This window comes from Balaenoptera acutorostrata, chromosome 15 (assembly GCF_949987535.1).
Source record: "Balaenoptera acutorostrata chromosome 15, mBalAcu1.1, whole genome shotgun sequence".
NCBI classification, from domain to species: Eukaryota; Metazoa; Chordata; class Mammalia; order Artiodactyla; family Balaenopteridae; genus Balaenoptera; species Balaenoptera acutorostrata.
The window spans coordinates 69,089,058-69,111,177 of record NC_080078.1 but is presented as its reverse complement, the minus strand read 5'-3'; the positions used below and the strand labels follow the sequence as shown (position 1 = coordinate 69,111,177).

The window sequence follows — 22,120 nt, the reverse complement described above, 5'->3', positions numbered from 1 at the left end:
CCCAATAACCAGTGTTTCACAGGGACAGTTTTGTTATTGTTATTGTTTCAATTTCAACCCTACAAAACATTAAACTATCAATCTTGAAAAATGGTACAAACAGCGAATGTGTGCATAGAGATACTGGAGCTTATGGGGGAAATCGGCTCGTATGAATGAGCATAAATGAACCAACCTCTCCATAAAAATGTAATCATTTTATGAAGCCAAACATGTTTATTCTTATTACTTCACTATTTGTATACATTTGCTACAAAATGGATTTTAATTTCAAATTCCTTTTTAGAAATTTTATCAAGTATGATCACACCACTGGACATTTGAAAGGCCATATTCTGTTGGCTCTTTAATAGATTTTTACCTCTACTGTTTAAGTTCTAGTCCCACTAACCTCATCAATTAGACTGGATAAACATATCTTTTTAATAGAAACAGATATAGGAAAAGGAGGTCAAAAGAAAAACCAGTCACCAATCACTGAGCACCTCCTATGTGCAGGTGCTGTGCTCCAAGCCTTCACAAATTTTATCTCATTAAACATGTACACAGTCCGTGAGGTGGGCAAGAGACCCTCTTTTTTACAAAGAAAGAAACTGAAATAAGACAGGCTTAGAGCTTGTCCTGAACCATAGATCAAGGCAGGGCCTGGTCTTGAAGTCAAACCCAGACTATATGAGTCCAATGAACATACTCATTAAGGAACTGCCTCTTGCAGAGATCCGGCAATGGCTTGTGTAATCTGTTCTTAGGCTCTGAGACTGTTTCCAGATTTTAGTCTGCACACAAAGTACTTTCTGAGATGTAGCATTTCAAACTGGACAGCTCTATTAATACTGCACAGCTAATTTATATACTCTTTGTTCTTTAAGAGAAAGCACTGTGGTTTCTTGGAAATTATCCATGGCTACAAATTTGGAGGAAAAATGCAAATTGATTAAGAGCTGGGATTCCAAACCACAAACAGAAAAAATTGTTCAAATGTTTTAAGTAAGTGAATCACCTTTCATGACATAAAAGGTTACGTCTAACATTGCAACCTAGTTGCCAAACCGTTATCTCCATTTTTACACACACGCAGAAGACTTGGGAAATGTTTACCAATAATGTCTAACTTTGAAGACAATTAAAATGAACTTTGGGGAAAAAGAATTACACAATAATTAAAACTCAATAAGGAGTAAAAATAACTCAAGGAAATAGAATTAATTTCTTGTCCAGGTAGAGATGGCAAAATAAAGGCATCTTTGCCCCCCATTACCCTCTCTCAGAGCTAATTTAAAACAAAAAAATAAATAAATAAAACATACTATCAACCAAAACCTGCATCTCCAATGAAAGAAGGAAACTGGCACAAGCCCAAACAATAAACTAGGAAACACAGCTGCCAAATACTGTGAGGTCTGAATCTAGAAGAGAGGCCCAGGCCTCCTCACAACCAGAGCAGGCTGCTGGCTTCCTTAAAGTAAGTGTCACCTCCTTAAAAGGCAGGGCTGACAAGCCTTGTATTAGGAAGACAAGAAGCAGTAGTGTGTTCAGACCCAGGAGACACAGGAAATGTCTCAGTGGAGACCCACTTTGACAGCAAAGAATCACAAAGGAGGGGGAGTTGAAGGAGAAGGCAGGCAATCCAATAGCAAGTATCAATCCCAAATCAGAGAGCCCAAAGAATCTTATCATGAGCTGCAACAGGCCTCTCAAATCACTAAGGCGTGCTGGACCAGATCCTCATCCTCATCCCCCACCAGCAAAGGACAATAAGAGATTTGGTGAGAGGCCAGACCAGAACAACCTCACAATTCTGCAGCTAGCAAATGAGCCCACTCAAAGATAAGTAGTTATCATAAAAATACCAACACAGCCCACTGCATTAAAGCCAACTAAGAAAGAAGGAAAGAAAGGAACATGAGCAAAAAAGCTGTTTAAAAAAGAAATTGCAAAAGTATTACCCAAAGAAACAGAAGTAGAATTCAGCCAAAGAAATCCAGTTTCAAAGAAGTCACAAGCTTAAGCTAAAGCAACTTAAAGAAGAGACAAAGTCAAAGCACAGTTGAGGAGAAACAAGGTCTCAAATGTACAGGTCAGAAACCAATCTGTGGACATCCTCCAAATCTCACAGCCTGAACATGAAAGAAGTTACAGAGAGGCTTTTCCCAAATGTGAGAATAATCCCCCAAATTTACACAATGCTACAAATGCTACAAAGCCAAAGGAGCTTCTCCACAGTATCAATAATAAAAAGCAAATCTAAATCACCCATGCTAGAGAAACATTAAAATATTGCTCTACTCTCTCTGAAGGAAAATAATGGGAAATCGTTGTCAAGTGAAGAGGTGGTCAGTGGGGACAGAGCCAAAAATTGCAGGAAAAAAGATTTAGAGAACTGTGTCAGTTAATAAAAATACTATGTTATTTTATGGATTTTTAAAAAATGTTTGTGGTATTATCAGCTTTTAAAATTTGTAATGTATTGTAATATCTCCGCCCATTCTAAATATTCACTTCTCTAGCTAGTAAAGAAACAAAAAAGCATTCAAAGAAGTGATTATGAGACCCAGATAAAGATACAAAGGAATCAAAATAGAATAAATTTGTTTATTGTTAAATAAACAATCATGAACACTGTGGACAGGCTTGAAGAAATATCACAAAACAAACTGGAAAACAGATGATTCCAGAGAGGGTGATAATTACTAAAAAGAGACAAAGGGGATCTAATATACACTTAATTGGTGCTCTTAGAAAAGAGAAAAAAATAAATGGAACAGAAAAGTGTGCCAAGAAATAATGGATGAAAACCTGCCTGATATAATGAGATTGAGCCTGAAGATTAAAAGTTCTTCCACATTTAAGAAAAGATGAGACAGAACGATCAGCATCAAGACATATCCTGGTACAAAAACAAGCATGTTACAAGCATTCAAGCAGAAAAAGTAGGCCAGGAAGGTAGGGAGTGGAAAAACTCCACTGGACCTCAGATTATTTCTATACAGTGATCCTCCAGGCCAAAAGACAGTGGAGCAGTGTCTGCATAGCTCCTAGAGAGGATGAATCAAGAATTGTATATCAACAAAGACCACAATCAAACATTCTCAGGCATATAAAATTCAGCCAAGGGCTTCCCTGGTGGCGCAGTGGTTGAGAGTCTGCCTGCCGATGCAGGGGACACGGGTTCGAGCCCTGGTCTGGGAGGATCCCACATGCCGCGGAGCAACTAGGCCTGTGAGCCACAGCTGCTGAGCCTGCACGTCTGGAGCCTGTGCTCCGCAACAAGAGAGGCCGCATTAGTGAGAGGCCCGCGCACCGTGATGAAGAGTGGCCCTTGCTTGCCGCAACTAGAGAAAGCCCTCGCATAGAAACTAAGACCCAACACAGCCAAAATTAAAAAAATTTTAAAAATTAAAAAAAAAAAAAGAATTAGATTTAGAAAGGAAGTATTTAAAAAAAAAAAAGAAAAAAAAAATTCAGCCAATCAAGAAATAAAGTGAAATGAGCAATTCAAAGTTGGCAAAACCTTGGAAAATTATTAGTGATTATTAAACTAGAATTAAAGTTAAATACCTGTGGGAGTTATGATTACAGAAAAGAATATATATTTATAAATCTTGAAATAAAAATTATAGCACTGCATTTATCACAAATGGAGGGAGGAACAGTAGAAAGAATCAGTGCGCTAATTTACTCTTGTGCTAGGCAACTACCTATAACGTAGTTCCAAAAATAAGTAACACCCTAAAGCTTTTTGTAATCCTTTTTCTTAGTTTTCAAGCTTTAATAAATTCTCTTGTAGTGAAAAATTATTTATCCAAAGTTCAGTAATTACTCCTATTTCACTGAAGTTTCCTCTTTTGTTAAATTCAACAAAAGCAAATATATGTCTATGAACCCATTTTTATAAAATCATTTCTATCCATCCAGCCAACCATTCGTTTTTATGTGAACATAGAAGAGAAACTTGAAATGATGTTCACAAATGTTCACACTGTTTTTGCTGGGTGGTGAGATTTGGGTTTTGTTTTGTTTTGTTTTTAATTACTTTTTTCATTTTGACTTCTGTACTTTATTACTACATAAAAATTCATAATGTACAGGTATCAATTTTACAAAAATAATCATAGTTCTTTTTCAAGTGAAGAATTAAATTCTTGAGGAGCTGCAAATCATATTCATTTGCAGCTTTTAGGAAACAAGGAAAAAGTCACTGAAATAGAAAACACAAACAGAGTCTTTACAACAAAAGAGAAACTCACTGTAACAGCAGCCACTCTTCGGGGCTGGGTCACTCCCACCACTCTTCCTTCGGCTGTCCAGCCAGCTTCTGCAAGGTACTACAAATAAAATCACGTTTCAGTGTACACCTGACACCACTTCTCCAGAAACAGTCTCCCCCAAGATGACCCTGGATTGTGTTAAAATCACTGAGAAAAGAATTAACAGATGGTTCTTCTCCCAGCAGAGATTTAAAAAACTATTTTGCAAATGAGGCATCTGAGGTTTTGAAATGTTAGGTCATGTGCTTAAGTTCACAACAGAGGTGATAATCAGAAGAACTAAGGCATAAATTCAACATTCTGACTCCCCAGTCTTACAAAATTTCCCCGTACTACAGCTGTCTCAAGGAATAAAAGAACTATCCATGGGTCACTCAGAACAGTGCTAAATCTGTAGAACAAAGAATTTTAAAGTACACACAGAGACAACTCAATAAATATCAACCATACAAAATATTTTAGTCAGAGTAAATAAAAATAATTAGATTCTTTTAAAAAGACCAATAAAACAATATTTGTTATTGCAAAAAAAAATCAGACTTTATATACATGTATATATCCCATTAGATTTTATTAGTATACGTTAAATTTGATTATATGTATTATCTGATTTATTTCTGTATTTATTTGCCACATATACTTATTTCTTACGTATTTATTTGATTATATGCTTTTTAAAATCCAAAATGGATAACAGGGGCTATCAGAGTTACCTGTTTTCATAATGTCTAAATTGTTTTACAATCAATATATATTACTTCTATAACAGAAAAAAGATTTAAAATGCTGTTACATACGTGTATCTGCTCATTTGTTCAAAAGAAATAAAGGAAGGACAAACTAGAAACTAAAGAGAAGAGAATGGTTGACTACGGAGGCTTGGTAGGAAAGGAGTGGAAAAAGGGAGGAATGAAAACATGGCAGCAGGGACGAAGAGGGAGGGGCAATGCTTTAAGTAGAGCTTTTTGTGTAGCTCTGACTCTCAGAACCACAGTCATGTTGCACGTACTCTTCAAGTTCCCAAATAAATACACAAAAACAACCAGGATGTGGAGGGAAACCAAAAGAAATGCAAACACTATCAAATGATCCTTTCTGCATTACAAGCGAATAACTGATCACACTGAAGGGGGTGGAGAAGAACCAACCTAAGTAACTGAAAACAGTATCTTGACTGAAGGCCAGAGATGGAAAGAACTGTACCTAAATGCTGTAATCTACTCAGTAAATGTTAGGGGTATGGGTTAGCAATTCTGAAGCTATTTTATATGTCCGTTAGAATTTAACAAATAAATAAATACATTGTAGACAATGGAGTTTCTCACTGTTGAAGAAGAGTTACAAATAAGGAAAGGCTAGAATGAGCCCTATGATGTGGGATTGGAATCAATGAAGTATCAGAATAAATTCATGATTTTTAATATATATACAGATTGATACAGATATATAAGTGGGATTATATAGGGATTTAGTATTCATATATATTTCCTAAATCTGCCCACTGAGACTTATAGCAATGTCACCTCAGTAACAATGAGCACCCTAGCACCCAAATCTTGATTTTTAAACACCATTCTCCAATAAAAGGAACCAGGGCTCCTTGGAGAAGTGGTTGATCCCAAGGCTAGTGCAGAAAAAACATAAGACAAGCCTGAAACAGTTTGTGTTACTAGAAAGTAAGGAAGTGTTCAAAAAAATGAATGGAGGCTTTTAGAAAGAACACAGGAGCCAAACTGAAAGAGCTCCTAATGACCAAAGGTGGACCATTCTGACCAACAAAATAAAATAATGGTAATATTGGATTTTAACCCATAGAACAAAATAAATATCCATGAATCCATACCGATACACATAAATAATTGAATAAATAAATAAATGAGGGAGAAAGGACAGTTCCTCCTTACAGAAGATTCCATTTAATAAATGTAAAAGGAAATAGGAATAGAGAAAATCATTCATTAGGGAAACACCTGAGTAACTGCTGCAGACAAGATCTACTGAGGGATGCTAAAATTAGTAGGTGATCCTTTGAAAAGCAGCTTATTTGCAGTCTAAAAATATCTCCTCCAAGATATTTATCAACTACAAAGGGAAAGACAGTAACTTTACAGATGAAACCTGGCACCTTAACAAAGTGATCAAATTATCCTCACCAGTGGTAAGACCACCATGTCAACCCTCTTGATACGATGCACTAAGAAGGACACATCATTTCTATGGGATTCTTGCCAAAAATGCATGAGCTCATTCTAGTCATGAGAAAACGTCACACAAACCCAAACTGAGGGACATTCTATAAAATAAATGCCTGGCACTCTTCAAAAATGTCAAGGTCATAAAAGATGAAGAAAGAATGGGGAACTTTCATAGACTGGAGGAGACCAGGGAGAAGGATCCTGGATCTTCCGAGAAGGAACTTTGGTGGGGAAACTAATGAGCTTTAGATAAGATCTGTAGTCTGATTACTGGTATTGTTACTGTCCTGCTTTTGATTATTATAGTAGGGGAAGCGGGGTAAGGGGTCTAAGGGAATTCTGTATTATTTTTGCAACTTTCCTGTTAGTCTAAAACTAGCTAAAAATAATAATTTAAAAAATGCCTGTAAGGAACAGAGTGTTTTAGATAATGTAGGTTTTTTGCTATCAAAACTGTGAAATTTCTCTCTTGCACTGAATACATACACAAAATACTACCAACCACCCCAATCAACACAAATGCAGAAACAGAACTACAAGAATAATGGCTAAGATTCACCGAGTACATCACTAAGTGCCAGGAACTGTCTGATATGCATAACCCCATTTAATCCTCACAACAAATCCAATGCGGAAGGTAACAGCATCAGCAGCAATTTAGAAATAAGGAAACAAAGAAGTCATATGCTTTGTCCGAGGACACAGGTAAAAATCTAAGAGCTAGGATTCAAGTTCAGCAAACCAAAGCCATATAACCAGGACACAGTTCTACCATCCAAAATAAAACACACACACTCTTGTAGTCAATCTCTTAGTACTAGTGTTAGGGGAAAGAAAAGCAATTTGCTTAATAATAAATCTGTCCATGAAGCCAGTCTCTCAATACACCTGGGATTTAGACTTCTGCCTGCTTATGGTTGCTTACAGGTGGAAATTTAAAGATGCTGCAAAAGCAGGTATAGTGTTGACATCAAGAGTCAGTGGATGTGGCTTCCCTGGTGGCGCAGTGGTTAAGAATCTGCCTGCCAATGCAGGGGACAAGGGTTCGAGCCCTGGTCCGGGAAAATCCCACATGCCGCGGAGCCACTAAGCCCGTGTGCCACAACTACTGAGCCTGTGCTCTAGAGTCCGCGAGCCACAACTACTGAAGCCCGCACGCCTGGAGCCTGTGCTCCGCAACAAGAGAAGCCACCGCAATGAGAAGCCCACGCACCTCAAAAGAGTAGCCCCCGCTCGCCGCAACTAGAGAAAGCCCGCGTGCAGCAGCGAAGACCCAACACAGCCAAAACTAAATAAATAAAATAAATTAATTTTTTTTAAAAATCTATATTAAAAAAGGAAAGAAAAACCTGCAAGGACTCTTATCCCTGACCACTTAAATACCATTCTTCACCCTCCAAGTCGAAGCTCTTAGGACACACTTTGACTTCACCCTATCTTTCCACTCTTGATCTTACCTGTCCACTCTGTTGAGCCCCAGGCACTTCTCCACCCCAATATCTCTAACCACAATATTCACTGGATGAGGACATCTTCCTAGCCAACTCCCACTGATCATTCAAGGTCTATTTCTTTGTCTTTTTTCTCCTTTTTTTAATATTTTTTCCCCAATTTCAAATGTCATTTCTTTTATGAGTCCTTTCCTGATCCTTCTTTCCACTTCTATCCACACCAGATAAAATTTTGTCCTGTAAGACAGGTTTCTTCCATAGCACTGCATAACTCTATAACAGTCAATCTTTATTCACAACTATAGCGGCATCCATCCTACACCACCTCTTCAACTGCAATTATTTGAGAACAAAAACTATGCATTACGCCTCTTCAAATGAGTTCCCATTGTTCCTTTCAGAGTATGGCTATTCTATTATTATTTTAGAATTAAAATAAATTGAAGATGACCATTACTTCTTCTAATCAAAGAAATTAAAAGTTTAATAAAAGTTCAAAAGTTTAATAGAAAACATCTAGTTGGGTTGACTATTTCCTCTCTGAGAGGAGATCTTAAAAATGCAAAAAAATGGTAAAGAGAGTTCTCAAGTTACAAAATCCCTCCAATCAAATCTAAGTACAAAGACACATTTAAATGTACTCACCTGTGGAATCTGCGTACTTTTCCCACATCCTGTTTCTCCAACAATCACCACTGTTTGATAGTTTTCTATCAAGTACAATATATGATTCCTAAGCTGAAAAAATATAACCAAACATTGTAAATAGACATACATTTTCTCAAAAGACCTTAACAAAGATATTTAAACATTATGAAATGAGCTGTTTGCCAAAGGGAAGGAAATTTTAAAAAGAACTATCAAAATATATTTCTAATATATATCAAAATACATTGCAGGTACTGTTGGTGTCAGTACAAGGTGATACAACTGCAACTGAGTGTAATAACTTATCAAAATATATAACACACATACCCTTTGATTCAAGATTTCCACTTATAAGAAGTTATACTACAGACATCCTAATACACGTGAACAAAGATATATGTACAAGCATACTCACTGCGTATTGTTTATAAGAGTCAAAAATTCAAACAGCCTAAATGTTCATCAACAGGGGAGTGGTTACACAGCTGTGAAGCACTTCAATAATGGAATAATACACAGTTGTTAAGAACAAATGTCTATTTGTACTGATGTGGAATGGTCAATGAGGTCTGCTATGGTAAGAAAGCAAAGTGCAGGACAGTGTGAATGATACACTACTATTTGTGTTTTTAAAGAAAGGGTAGGGACTTGCCTCGTGGTGCAATGGTTAAGAATCCGCCTGCTGGTTCAGGGGACGCAGGTTCAAGCCCTGGTCCGGGAAGATCCCACATGCCGCGGGGCAACTGGGCCCGTGTGCCACAACTACTGAGCCTGCGCTCTAGAGCCTGCAAGCCACAACTACTGAGCCCGCATGCCACAGCTACTGAAGCCTGCCTGCCTGGAGCCCGTGCTCCGCAAGAAGAGAAGCCACCACAATGAGAAGCCCACGCACCGCAATGAAGAGTAGCCTCTGCTCGCCGCAACTAGAAAAAGCCCATGCGCAGCAACAAAGACCCAATGCAGTCAAAAATAAATAAATTTTTTAAAAAAAAAGGGTAAATACATATATCCTTCTTCATATATAAGCGACTTTGAGGAAAAACAAAACAAGAAACTGGTAACTATACTGTCTCCAATGAGCAGAAGAAAGTGGCCAGGGAGCAGGGGTGTGAAGGAGACCTCTGAATTTTGTTCAACATGCATGTATTACTTAATTTAATTTTTTTTCATTTATTAACTTGTGAAAACAAACAAACAAAAAGAATATGCTTTCATCTCTACCTCTATGGCCAAGTTCACAATAAAGCAACCATAGGTTCCACCTATATTTCAACTGGGCCTTCCTTAACCCATTCAGTAGGAGCAGAAACACTGATTTGGCCACTGAAAAGTCACAGATAATTCCAAGATCCCACGTACTTAGCTTCAGAATGTATTTCTGTACCCACATTTGATTACAGACACACCCGACGATCTGGAAAGTCATAAAGGTATTCCATAAATTCCTGGTTTGGAATGAAGTAAAAACCTGCCAAATTCTCCCACTCTGATCACTGCTCAGCTCATCCGACTCCACACCAACAATGTGTTTGGTGAAGACTGGGAGAGACAGGATGCTGCCTTCCCAGCTAAATAAGGTATTGACTGTTTGGGGTTTTGAATTTAGCATTATTTAGGGTCTAAATATGTACTTCTCAAATCTTAGTGTAAAAATCTTTTAGGATATTTGTTAAAAATGAAGATTCCTAGCCTTACCCTCAGGGTTTCTGATTCAGTAGGGCTAGGGTGAAGCCCAGGAATCTGCATTTCTACAAACACCCAAAGGAGATTCTGCTGCAGGTACTCTGGGACTCGTCTAGATGCTTTCCTGTCAATTGCTTGGACTCTGTGCTTTCTCTTGTTTTGGGCAGGGAAAGGGGAAAGGTTTGGGCTCTTCACAGGTATTTTGTAAATGATATTTTGTAAATCCATCTGCTGGATGGATGGTTGAATGGATGGATGGATGGGTGGGTGTTCAGGGAAAACTTGAAAGAAAATTTGAATACAGAGAGAGACACACATGGTATTCCAGGAAAGGGAAATGACATAAGTAAAGGAAAGAAGATGGAAATAGGCAAACTATATGAACTCTATTCGAGGTGTGCTAGAAAATGCTCACGAAAGGCTCCAGGTTTGACTTGGAAATGAATTACAATAGGTGTAGTTAGGGCCGCACTGTGAAAGCCTTGAACGTAGAGCTAGCATCTGGACTTTAGCCAGGAGGCAGTCCATGCTATAAGTGTTCCGAGAAAATTGGGCAGCAATATACAAGATTGATTTAAGCATGAAGAAACTGAAGGCATTAACTCATACTTCATGTGCTAAATACAAAGCATTGCAAATGGAGTCCGACGTGTGACATTCAAGAGAGAGATGACAAAACTATTTCCAGTTTGGAGACTGGGAGAATGACGGTACCACCGACAGGCACAGGCAGGGAAATCAAGGAGAGCTGGTGCAGAGGACCAGACTGAGCTTCAGCGAGGTTGAGTTTAAGGAAGTAAGAGGACAACCTTGCACAGCACTGTTCAGGGCCCAAAGAGAACGCCGGCCTACAGGAGGTAGCCAAGGGGAAGGCTGCCTTGAAATGGCATTGGGGTAAAGGGGGGTGAGCCTTCGATTTACTGCTGCTTTAGTTTCAACGTCTATTTTTAAAGCTATTTTCACTGGGACTTCCCTGGCGGTCCAGTGGTCAAGACTTCGCCTTCCGATGCAGGGGGTGCAGATTCGATCCCTGGTCGGGGAGCTAAGATCCCACACGCCTCAAAACATAAAACAGAAGCAATATTGTAACAAATTCAATAAAGACTTTAAGAATGGTCCACATCAAATAAAATCTTAAAAAAAATTTTAAAAAGGAATTTTCACTTTTAGTTTTAATGGGGGCAGCAGTGGTGAATGGGTAACTTTTTATCCTTTTGGTCTCCTAGCTTTATCTTTAACATTTTATGAGATTGTAACTATGCTTAAGCTCTGCTTTGATTTTTATCAGTAACTTATACCCTTTTTCTTACCATTTTAATTTCAATATGTTATTAATACCTTCTTGCTTTCTTTTTTTAATGTTATTTCATTTATTGTAAGTACAGCTGGAGGATGAAGAAGAGTCAAGAAAATTAAATACTCAGTAAACAATAATTATCCTTGTACTTCAACGTTTACTACATGTCAGGTATCTTACTAAATGCTCTATGTGGATTATCTCATCTGGTCCTCATAACAATCCTATGAGGAAGGTACCATTAGTCCCATATGACAGATAAGTAAACAGAAGCTCAGGCAGTGAAGCAAGGCCACAGCACACAAATGATGAAGCCTGGGTTTGAACTCGGAAGTCTAGCTCGAGTCCAGACACTTCATCACAGCTCAAACTGTGTCCCTCAATGGTGAACCTATGATCTTATCTCCTGAGGGTCAAACTGGTTTACATTCACACGTAATGGATGAGGTTAATCACCTGCAGAAGAAACCCAGCAACTAGTACAGGAGTAACTAAAACGTTTGGGGACACAGAAAAGTCTGATCGAGGTGACTTGGCGAAATTCAGAAGGCGGCTGTTTCATAGCCATTTGGAGAAAGAACGTATCAATAGAAGAGGCATTATTAGCACAGTCTGGACAAAAAAACTCCCTAAGTGCAAGGACTTGGGCAGCTTTCACCCAACACTGTCTGGAAGAAAGAGGGACACAGGTGCTGGTGGCCCCACTTACTCGGGTCATTCCAGAGACATCATACAAGGCAGGGACAGTTCATCACCCTTCATCAGAGGCTACAGGAAATAAATATCCTTCAACTATATCTAAACTGTCTTTGGCTCTGAGCCCACTTCCTGATTACAATTTGGCTTCCCATGTGGACTTGGCAACGGGGAGAAAAGTGTGTCCATGGACTGTATTATCTGTACTGGAGAACCACGGCTCACTGTAAACAAATATACTCTTAATTCTAGTTTACACTTTGGTCTCTTATGAGTATATGTCCATTTCACGAGATTAATAAAATCACGTGTCTGGATGTGCACATGGTATGTAATAACCATACCAAAATCCCATCACTATCTCAGTGGGAGTTAATCTCTTCAACAGAAACAACCTCGTATTTCTAATTAATCTTGGGTAAAGAAATATGCCTTTAAAAAGAAAGCTAAAATTGGCCACATGTTGGTAATTTGTTGAAGATGGATGCATAAGAGTTCACTGTGCTGTTTTCTCTACTTTTCTGTATGTTTGAACTTGTCCATAACTGAAAGCAAAGAGGGGAAAAAAGAATGTCATTTCATTTCTTCCAGTTTTTCCAATATGTAAGATCTAACCAAAAAAAACTGTAAGGACTTTCCAGACTTACAAAGTTAACTAACACACACATATTCTGAACAGACGATCCCTTCAAATAAGGGTATCTCTGAGCTCACTGCATTCTAAAGGATCATTAAGAGTAAGAGGAGAGGGGGCTTCCCTGGTGGCTCAGTGGTTGAGAATCTGCCTGCCAATGCAGGGGACACGGGTTCGAGCCCTGGTCTGGGAAGATCCCACATGCCGCAGAGCAACTAGGCCCGTGAGCCACAACTACTGAGCCTGCGCGTCTGGAGCCTGTGCTGCGCAACAAGAGAGGCCACGATGATGAGAGGCCCGCGCACCGCGATGAAGAGCGGCCCCCACTTGCCGCAACTAGAGAAAGCCCTCGCACAGAAACGAAGACCCAACACAGCCAAAAATAAATAAATAAATAAATTAACAAAAAAAAAAAAAAAGAGTAAGAGGAGATTATTCACTTCAGTGCCAAGTATAAAGCTACTGCAGGGGACTTCCCTGCTGGTGCAGTGGTTGAGAATCTGCCTGCCAATGCAGGGGACACGGGTTCGATCCCTGGTCCGGGAAGATCTCACATGCCATGGGGCAACTAAGCCCATGCGCCACAACTACTGAAGCCTGTGCGCCTAGAGCCCATGCTCCACAACAAGAGAAGCCACCGCAATGAGAAGCCCGCGTGCCGCAATGAAGAGTAGCCCCCGCTCGCCACAACTAGAGAAAGCCAGAGCACAGCACCGAAGACCCAACCCAGCCAAAAAAATAATTAATTTAAAAAAAAAAAAAAAGTTACTGCAGGCTGCTTCAGGCCGACGACTGAACATACTTATTTAATGTACCTTGAACACCGGCAGCTTCTGCCTCTGCTGCTCTATAGAAAGGGCAGCATAAGGATTGTAAACAACAGTCGTTGCAGAGTTTTCAGCTAGACTTTGTCTCTCTTCAGAGATGCTGACACCCGGTCCCTCTGTACCTGCAACAGAAATGTTTTTTTCAGATTCTCTGATATAAGGAACAGAAAAATTGTGTGAAAGTTACAAATTCAAAGATGAAGATATACAACAGAAGCACTGCATTTTAATCTCAAACTACCAAAAGGTATTAAACTGTAATTTCAGGAAAGCATCTAGAAAGGCGCCTACGAGACTACAGAAGAGCCTCACTGCGGTGTCAAGAACAAAGGAGATGGCAGACCTATTGGGCTCCAAACTGGCCACACGCAACTGTACATTACAGAGGACAATGTATTGAGTTCTGGCCACCATGCTGCTATTATTACCAAACTCTTAATAAAAGTGGCAGAAACCTAGTGGGAATTAGCTGAGGCAAACGATGAATCCTATCACCGTAGGATGGCAGCAAGGTTCAAGGTCAACAGGCACCGACCGGGGACTCAAATGCTGCCTGGCCTTTTTCCTTCTCTCTCTGTCCCTCTCGACAAGCTCCTTTCGGTCCCTGGGGCTGGCTTCTCTACAGGAGCTGGAATTAAGGCTGCTTCCAGGGCCAGAGCTCAGGCTCACAGTTTCTCCACCAATCACTCACTCACTCACCCAGCAAGGATGGACGTGCCAGAGATGCAGCAGTGAACACTACAGATGCCGGCCTTACCCTGGTGCAGCCTACCTGCTTCTCTTATTCTTCCTCCCAAAGGAACATAACTTAGTGCATGAAGTGGTAATGGAGAAAGACCCAGTGAGGGGAACCGGGAGTCCCAGGTGTGTGTTGTCTGTCTGGGAGATGAGGAAGGCTCTTCTTCTCCCAGCTTAGGGCCGCTGCCCAGCCTGATCCAATCAACCACGGCCCTGGACTGGGGTACAATAAGTGGCAGCGCCTATCGGAATCACAGAATTGCAGTGGTTGGTTGGTTGGGAAGTGCTGGGCCAAGAAGCCACTGTGCTGAGCAGATTAAACACCAGATACCCACCGTGGCTTCTTGGTAAAAACAACGAAAAACTGGGCCTCAGGGTGGTGAAGAATAGGGAAGCCATATCCCCCCATGAAAAGTTGTTCAACGTACAACTTTTAGCCTGAAAAGGAAAATGCCTTAGGAGGAACATGGGTTCAATTTTTATCATCAGCCTCTGTAACTTTTCACACCAAATTGTCCGTGCAGCCCAAGCCAGAACTCAGAGTAATAAGTAAATGATACAGGGTTCAGAATTCAACTCAACATAAGGAAGTTATCTCTAAAAGTTAGACTTGTTCAGTACAGGGGTATGCCACCTTTGTGAATCAATAACCACCCCCGCCAGAAGTTCACAGCCCTCTGTTAGGGGTGCTACAGGGATAATTACCCAATACTATCACCTCCCGGGTTTTCTGAACTCAGAATCTGTGATGCTATGTGAAAGTACAGAGGCTCTGTGATAAGAATATTTAGCCCAGTGATTTATTTTTACATTTTTGAGGGGTCCCAGATCCCTTCAACAATCTAATAAAGGCTATGAACTCCATCTCCTGAAAAATACACCAGAATGTAATTTATCAGACACAAAATGCTGGAGGTCCAGAGACCCCCTAGAGCTAAATTTAGAATCACTGCTGTAGATCTCTGATCCCTTTTCCTTTCGTTTCTAGGAACACAGGTGTGTTCCAGAGGTCCAAGGTTGCCAAAAATCAGGTAAGTGGGGCACTGCTGTATTGTTTTGCCAAAATGTTGACCTTCCTTTCAACAAGATAAAAGAACAGGACCTGGAATAAAGCCTGTGCTCAAAGAGGTGAGTTTCCTTTCCTTTCTACCCTTATTATCACTACCTCTGATTAACTCCTTGTAATCTTCACCCAAGAAAACTAGAGCAAAGAAATAGCTTATCCTCATCAGCTCTGCTTTTGTCCTGAATTCCCTCCTTTTCCAAACATTTTAAACCTTTACAGCATGTCTAGAATCTTTTATTTTTTTTATAATCTTTTTTAAATTTATATTTATTTTTGGCTGTGTTGGGTCTTCGTTGCTGCACGCGGGCTTTCTCTAGTTGTGGCGAGCGGGGGCTACTCTTCGTTGCGGTGCGCGGGCTTCAGTAGTTGTGGCGCGCAGGCTCAGTAGTTGTGGCGCGTGGGCTTAGTGGCTCCACGGCACGTGGGATCTTCCCGGACCAGGGCTCGAACCGTGTCCCCTGCATTGGCAGATGGATTCTTAACCACTGCGCCACCAGGGAAGCGCCTACAGCATGTCTAGAATCTTTTAGCATTGCTCCCGCAACGTCTCTTACTTCCTCCCACACCAAGGTTTAATCCACCCAGGTGTCTTCCTGACTACCCCATCCCTCCTGTCTCTAACCTACAGCCAAGTTCACCTCAGTACATTCAGTTATGAGGTCTTTTAAGAGAAAAGCTACTGTCAGTCAATGAGGAGCATGTCTCCTCCATACAGAAGACTTCATTCAACCAAACCAGGCCTGCTTCCCCGCCATATATACATCCCACGGCCCATGCTGGCTGCCTATGGTTTGTTTTTTCCCTTGGGAACATTCTCAGTGCTTAAGCAAGTAACAAGTTTGTAATTCTTGTAAACCATTTCCCCATCTATCAAACAAGGCTGATAACAGCACCGCCCCCCACCAATCCAGCAGTCCCTCTACCCCAATTTTTCAGAATGAGTGGTGACCCATTAATAGGTTAGGAAACTCATGTAGTGGGTCATGGCTAGCACTTTTTAAAGATGAACTAGAAATAGAATAGAAAGTACCAGAGTGCACCCCAAGAAGCAATATTGTTGGTTTTTTTAAGTTGGAAACACAGTTTTTTTTGTTTGTTTGTTTGTTTTTTTACTTTATTTATTTATTTATATTTATTTATGGCTGTGTTGGGTCTTCATTTCTGTGCGAGGGCTTTCTCTAGTTCTGGCAAGCGGGGGCCACTCTTCATCGCGGTGCGCGGGCCTCTCACTATCGCGGCCTCTCTTGTTGCGGAGCACAGGCTCCAGACGCGCAGGCTCAGTAGTTGTGGCTCACAGGCCCAGTTGCTCCGCGGCATGTGGGATCTTCCCAGACCAGGGCTCGAACCCGTGTCCCCTGCATTGGCAGGCAGATTCTCAACCACTGCGCCACCAGGGAAGCCCCCGCAATATTGTTTTTGTACAACTCTTTTTAGTTTGTGTGTGTGTGTATGCACATACATGTGCATGCATGCTGAATCACAACACAATACATTATGTGTACCCATGCTGGGTCACAACACATTTCTTACTGTATATCAGGTCAAAAATCTTCAAAGCTGTTGCTATAAAGTGTTTGCCAGGCACGTTGTCAAACATTGATTTTATCATTAAATATTTGTTGAATGAAGGAAGGAAAATGGCCAGGCCCTTCTGATCCACTTGTACTAGCAAATCAAGTCAAATTTTTTTCTACAGAAACCTCAGGCAGGGCTTCCCTGGTGGCACAGTGGTTGAGAATCTGCCTGCCAATGCAGGGGACACGGGTTCGAGCCCTGGTCTGGGAAGATCCCACATGCCGCGGAGCAACTAGGCCCGTGAGCCACAATCACTGGGCTTGCGCGTCTGGAGCCTGTGCTCCACAACAAGAGAGGCCGCGATAGTGAGAGGCCCGCGCACTGTGATGAAGAGTGGCCCCCGCTTGCCGCAACTAGAGAAAGTCCTCGCACAGAAACGAAGACCCAACACAGCCAAAAATAAATAAATAAATAAATAAAAATTAAAAAAAAAAAAAACAAAACCTCAGGCAGCTCATACGAAGATCTTATGGCAGAGATCACAAACTAGTTACTCAAGGACCCCAAATATGCCACTGTTAAAATGTCTGAAATCATTCATTTAAAGCATGGAAAAATTTCCCATTCTAATCTGGATATTGAGCCCATATGACACCAATTGGGTGGAACCACGTACAGGTTCCTGCTTTAGATAGCACGTGTACGCTTCAGTGTAATCAATACTGTACACGTATCAGTGTACACACGCTCTAGTTTGTCACAGTTCCCACCACTCCCTATTATTTCCACCCAGCACCTTCACTTATTTAGATTATCCCAGAGGCCCCCTGTAGCTACCTTAACTTGTGACTCCCAGCCTATAGGACATATTCATCTAGCCTTATACCCAGTCTCACTCACTTCCCTGACCTTCACCGTGTTATTTCCCACATCCTAGTTTCATATCTTCAACTTCAGTTTCCTAATCTGTAAAATGAGAGTAATACCTCCGTCAGTCACAAGATATTGTTACCAGGACTTCCCTGGTGGCGCAGTGGTTAAGAATCTGCCTGCCAATGCAGGGGACACGGGTTCGATTCCTGGTCTGGGAAGATCCCACATGCCGCGGAGCAACTAAGCCCATGCGCCACTACTATTGAGCATGCGCTATAGGGCCCACAAGACACAGCTACTGAAGCCCACACACCTAGAGCCCATGCTCCGCAACAAGAGAAGCCACAATGAGAACCCATGCACCGCAACGAAAAGTAGCCCCCGCTCACCACAACTAGAGAAAGCCCACACACAGCAACGAAGACCCAACGCAGCCAAAAATAAACAATAAAAAAAAAATTTTTTTTAAGATATTGTTACTGCTTAATAAGATGATGTAAGTAAAAGTGACTAGCACAAAGGGCCCAGTAAGTGTACACTAAATCCCTTCCCATCTCAGTGAATGACAACAGTTTACCTAGAACAGTGGTTCCCAAACTTTGATGCACACGTGAATTACCTGGGGATCTTTAAAAAATACTGACGCCTGGTTCCTAGCCCCTCCGGACTTCTGATTTATTACCATGGGGTATGACTGAACAGCAGGAGTTTTAAAAGCTTCCCAAGTGATTCAACTATACAGCAAAATTTGAGAACCACTTACCAAGATAGTCACCGAACCCAGAAATCTGAGTCATTACCGACTTTACCTTCCCCTACATCTGCCTCTAAAATCTCTCCCATTAAGGTCCCTCCCTACTGCCCACATGCCAGAATTGAGGTTTTCAATATCCCTTCTCGATTTTAGTAGCACCTTCTCTTAAGGGTGTCCCTGACTCTAATTTCCTCCCCCAAGCATTCTGCTCACCAAGGTCAGAGTTATCTTCCAAAAATAAACCTCATTGTGTTACCTCCTGTTTAAAAACAGTGAAACCCAAATTCTTTAACTTGCATGGAGACTTCTCACGATGAGGCCCCTACTTACCTTTCTGGCTTCATCTCCTACTACACCCCAAAATATACCCTGCCACTAAACACCACGCTACTCAATTATTTTGGTGTTTTGGACACTGCTGAGGGACCATCCCACTTTGCCTCTGTTCATGCTACACCCTTTAGAGCTCCATTCTCCTACCTCTCTGCAGAACAAAGCCTCATTTGTGCCTCAACGTTCACCTCAAAAATATCACTGTCTTAATGAAGTATTTCTTATCCACACATTCAAACTTTCCCCCTCTTCTAATACTTCGAAGTAATTATAATAGTTAATATGTATCTAGTGCTAAGAGCTTGATGTGTATTCTCATTTAATCCTCAAAACAATCCTTTGGGTAGGTTTCATTCCCAATTTACAGATGGGGTAACCGTGATTTTCCCAAATCACCAAGTTAGTAAATGGTAGTCAGGATGGTCTCTACAGTCTGACCCTAGTAGAACTCATCTTCCTTACCACCGCCTTCTTCTGCCTCACTTTAAAATCTCTTAAAGAGGATATCCGACTTCACATTATAATTGCGAGAGAGAGAGAGTATAAATCTTGAGAGCAGAGCAGAGCCCTAGTCATCCGTATTTGTCTCCTAACCACAAGGCGAGGTGTTCAGTAAGTATAACTTCAGTGAATGAACTAAATAATGGAATAGAACTCTTAGAATAATCCCATGTTCTTTAACCAAAAGAGTAGCTGGTCTGATTTTCAACAATTCATTTAGGCCTTTATTGTACTTAACACTTTGACCTGTTATTAAAGGCTTGAATAAATAAAATAGAGGATATCTCATTACCTAATGGGATCTTAGCTTTGGCTGCAAATAAAACTCAGGATGGATAATTGGCTGATGACTTAAATGCTGAATCATAAAATTATCGTTAGGGGACAAGCTACAGATTTTAAAAAAAGAATTAACACAACCCTTGCTTAGGTTTATCTTCATCATCTTTGATAGGCACGTTCAGAATTTCTGGGAACCACTCTAAAATACCCTTTAAAAGCTTCCCTTATATTACCTTCTCTGTCTTATTTCATTTTTGCTGCAATATACAATACTGTGCACATCCAGACCTGCGGAGGTGCAAGTGGTGGGAAAAAAAACAAGCTGGTAACCCTTTAAGAAACTTTTTTCACAGGAAACTGATGGAAGAGGAGGAAGGGTCTGGCACGTAAACATTCCATAAAATCCTGACTAATGAGTAAATTCAAACAAAACAAGCAAATCAATTTGCGGCTGAGAATGGTGTTAGCCTGCAAGAGGGGGAGTGGGTGACAGCCAATACGAAGGGGGGTGTTCATTTTCTGGCAGACACGTGGGGCGGACAGAAACCCAAAAACAGACTAAGATACTCTCCCTTTTAATGATCACTTCCTCTACATCAAACAATGCGTCGTGCTCGTTATTCCAGCCCACAGGATAGATGTTACTATTCTGCCCATCTCACAGATAAGAAGGCTAAGGCTAAGAAGGGTTAAATGACTTGCCCAAAGGAACTCTGCTACTCTACGGCAGAGCCGAGAATTCGAACCCAGGCAGTCTGATTTCCTAACATGAACTCCTAAACCCCGAGCAGCAGCCCCTGCCCGGCCCCAGCGCAGCCCCAGGGCGGTAACAGGACACGCGTGGGCGCTTTAGCGTTTCCCCATAGCACAGGTTGGGCAAGACAGGCATCAGGAGTGAGGAAAACGAGGCCTGGGGTGGCTGAGAGACTGGAACGAGGTCACACGGTGAACTTCTGCCCCGGCTGGGGGCGGATCCCTGAATCCCTCGGGACCACTGTGGGCGCCTAAGCCGCGGAGCCCACCAGCTCGGAAGCAGCGGTGGCCAGCTCGCTGAGGTCAGGCCTGCGAGCAGGGCCGCAGGCGCCAGGACGCCGGCCGCGGGGCCAAGACCGAAATCAAGCTGCCGCATCTGCCCAGCGTTCCGCCAAGGGCCTTACCGGGTCTCCAGAACTTCACCGGTCCCACGGGCGCAGCCATGCTGAGGTGAAAGGTCCCGAGGAAGGCTCCACCCCCTCCTTTGCGCACGAGGCCCCGAAGGGGCCGCGGGGCGTGGCCCGCGAGGAGCCCGGGCCCGGGAGGTTCCGTGGTGTTACGGCCACGCCCCCGTGACTACCGCCCCCTCCGAGCCACGTGATGTGCGTTTCAGCCCCGCCGCGGGGCACATGTGACCCGCCCCGCCATATTGGAGAAAAGGGCGCGCTTCTCCGCCTCTTTAGCGTGAGGGAGCTGGGTTTTAAGTGGCCTCCCGAGGAGCAGGGCGTTCTTTGGGTGGCGGCCGCCCATCTCGGGAAGGGCGAGCTTCGGGAAGGGACCTATGGCACGAGAGTTTGTCGCCGCCTGCGTCACTCGGTGGGCAAGGAGGCAATGTATCCCAAATTAATGTTACGTTACAAGCTATCACAGCTGTACTATTTTTTTTTTTTTCCAAGAGTTGTCATATGCAAGAGTAACTAAGGGAGTTCAGCACAGCCTTAAGGGGCAGAATTAGAACCAGAGGGTGGCAACATATTTTGGAGCTGCCTCCAGCAGTGAGTTTTCTAGCTCTGCAGGTGCGTGAGCATAGGCTGCAGACTACCTCTCAGGGCACTGGAGGCAGGATTCAAGCTATGTTTGCAGAGTTAGAATAAATGTTGTCATTTTCAAACTTGAGACACTTCTATACTTACTAAATTTGTTTTATTTATTTACTTATTTCTGGCTGCTTTGGGTCTTTGCTGTGCGCGGGCTTTCTCTAGTTGTGGCGAGCAGGGGCTACTCTTCGTTGAGGTACGCAGGCTTCTCATTGTAGTGGCTTCTCGTTGCGGAGCACGGGCTCTAGGTGCGCAGACCTAAGTAGTTGTGGCGCGCAGGCTCAGTAGTTGTGGCGCACGGGCTTAGCGGCTCCGCGGCATGTGGGATCTTCCCGGACCAGGGCTCGAACCCGTGTTCCGTGCATTGGCAGCCGGATCCTTAACCACTGCGCTACCAGCGAAGCCCTGTACTATTTCTTTTAGTCTCCAGATTTTCAGATTGGAGGATAATAATAGTAATTACCCCTAGGGTTTTCTGGTTCAGTAGCTATTGGGCGCCTACCGTGCGCCCAGGTACTGCAGTTTCAGCCTCTTCTTTCACGGAGCTTGTGTCAAAGGCGGCGGGGTGT

At 42.1% G+C, this 22,120-nt stretch overlaps 1 protein-coding gene across 3 annotated transcripts in view; it reads right to left on the bottom strand.

Annotated features, from left to right (window-relative positions):
* Window positions 1–21,012, bottom strand: part of DHX35 (DEAH-box helicase 35) — a 71,563-nt gene extending 50,551 nt beyond the window's left edge. For all 3 annotated transcript variants that reach the window (XM_007193117.2, XM_007193119.2, XM_007193118.2), the window contains exons 1-4: window positions 20,919–21,012; window positions 13,688–13,821; window positions 8,560–8,652; window positions 4,248–4,325 (exon numbers count right to left, since the gene is read on the bottom strand). In XM_007193117.2, coding sequence (XP_007193179.2) covers window positions 4,248–4,325; window positions 8,560–8,652; window positions 13,688–13,821; window positions 20,919–20,958 — 345 coding nt within the window. In that variant the 5' untranslated portion in view covers window positions 20,959–21,012. The remainder of the gene's footprint in view (window positions 1–4,247; window positions 4,326–8,559; window positions 8,653–13,687; window positions 13,822–20,918) is intronic.
* Window positions 21,013–22,120: the final 1,108 nt, after the last annotated feature.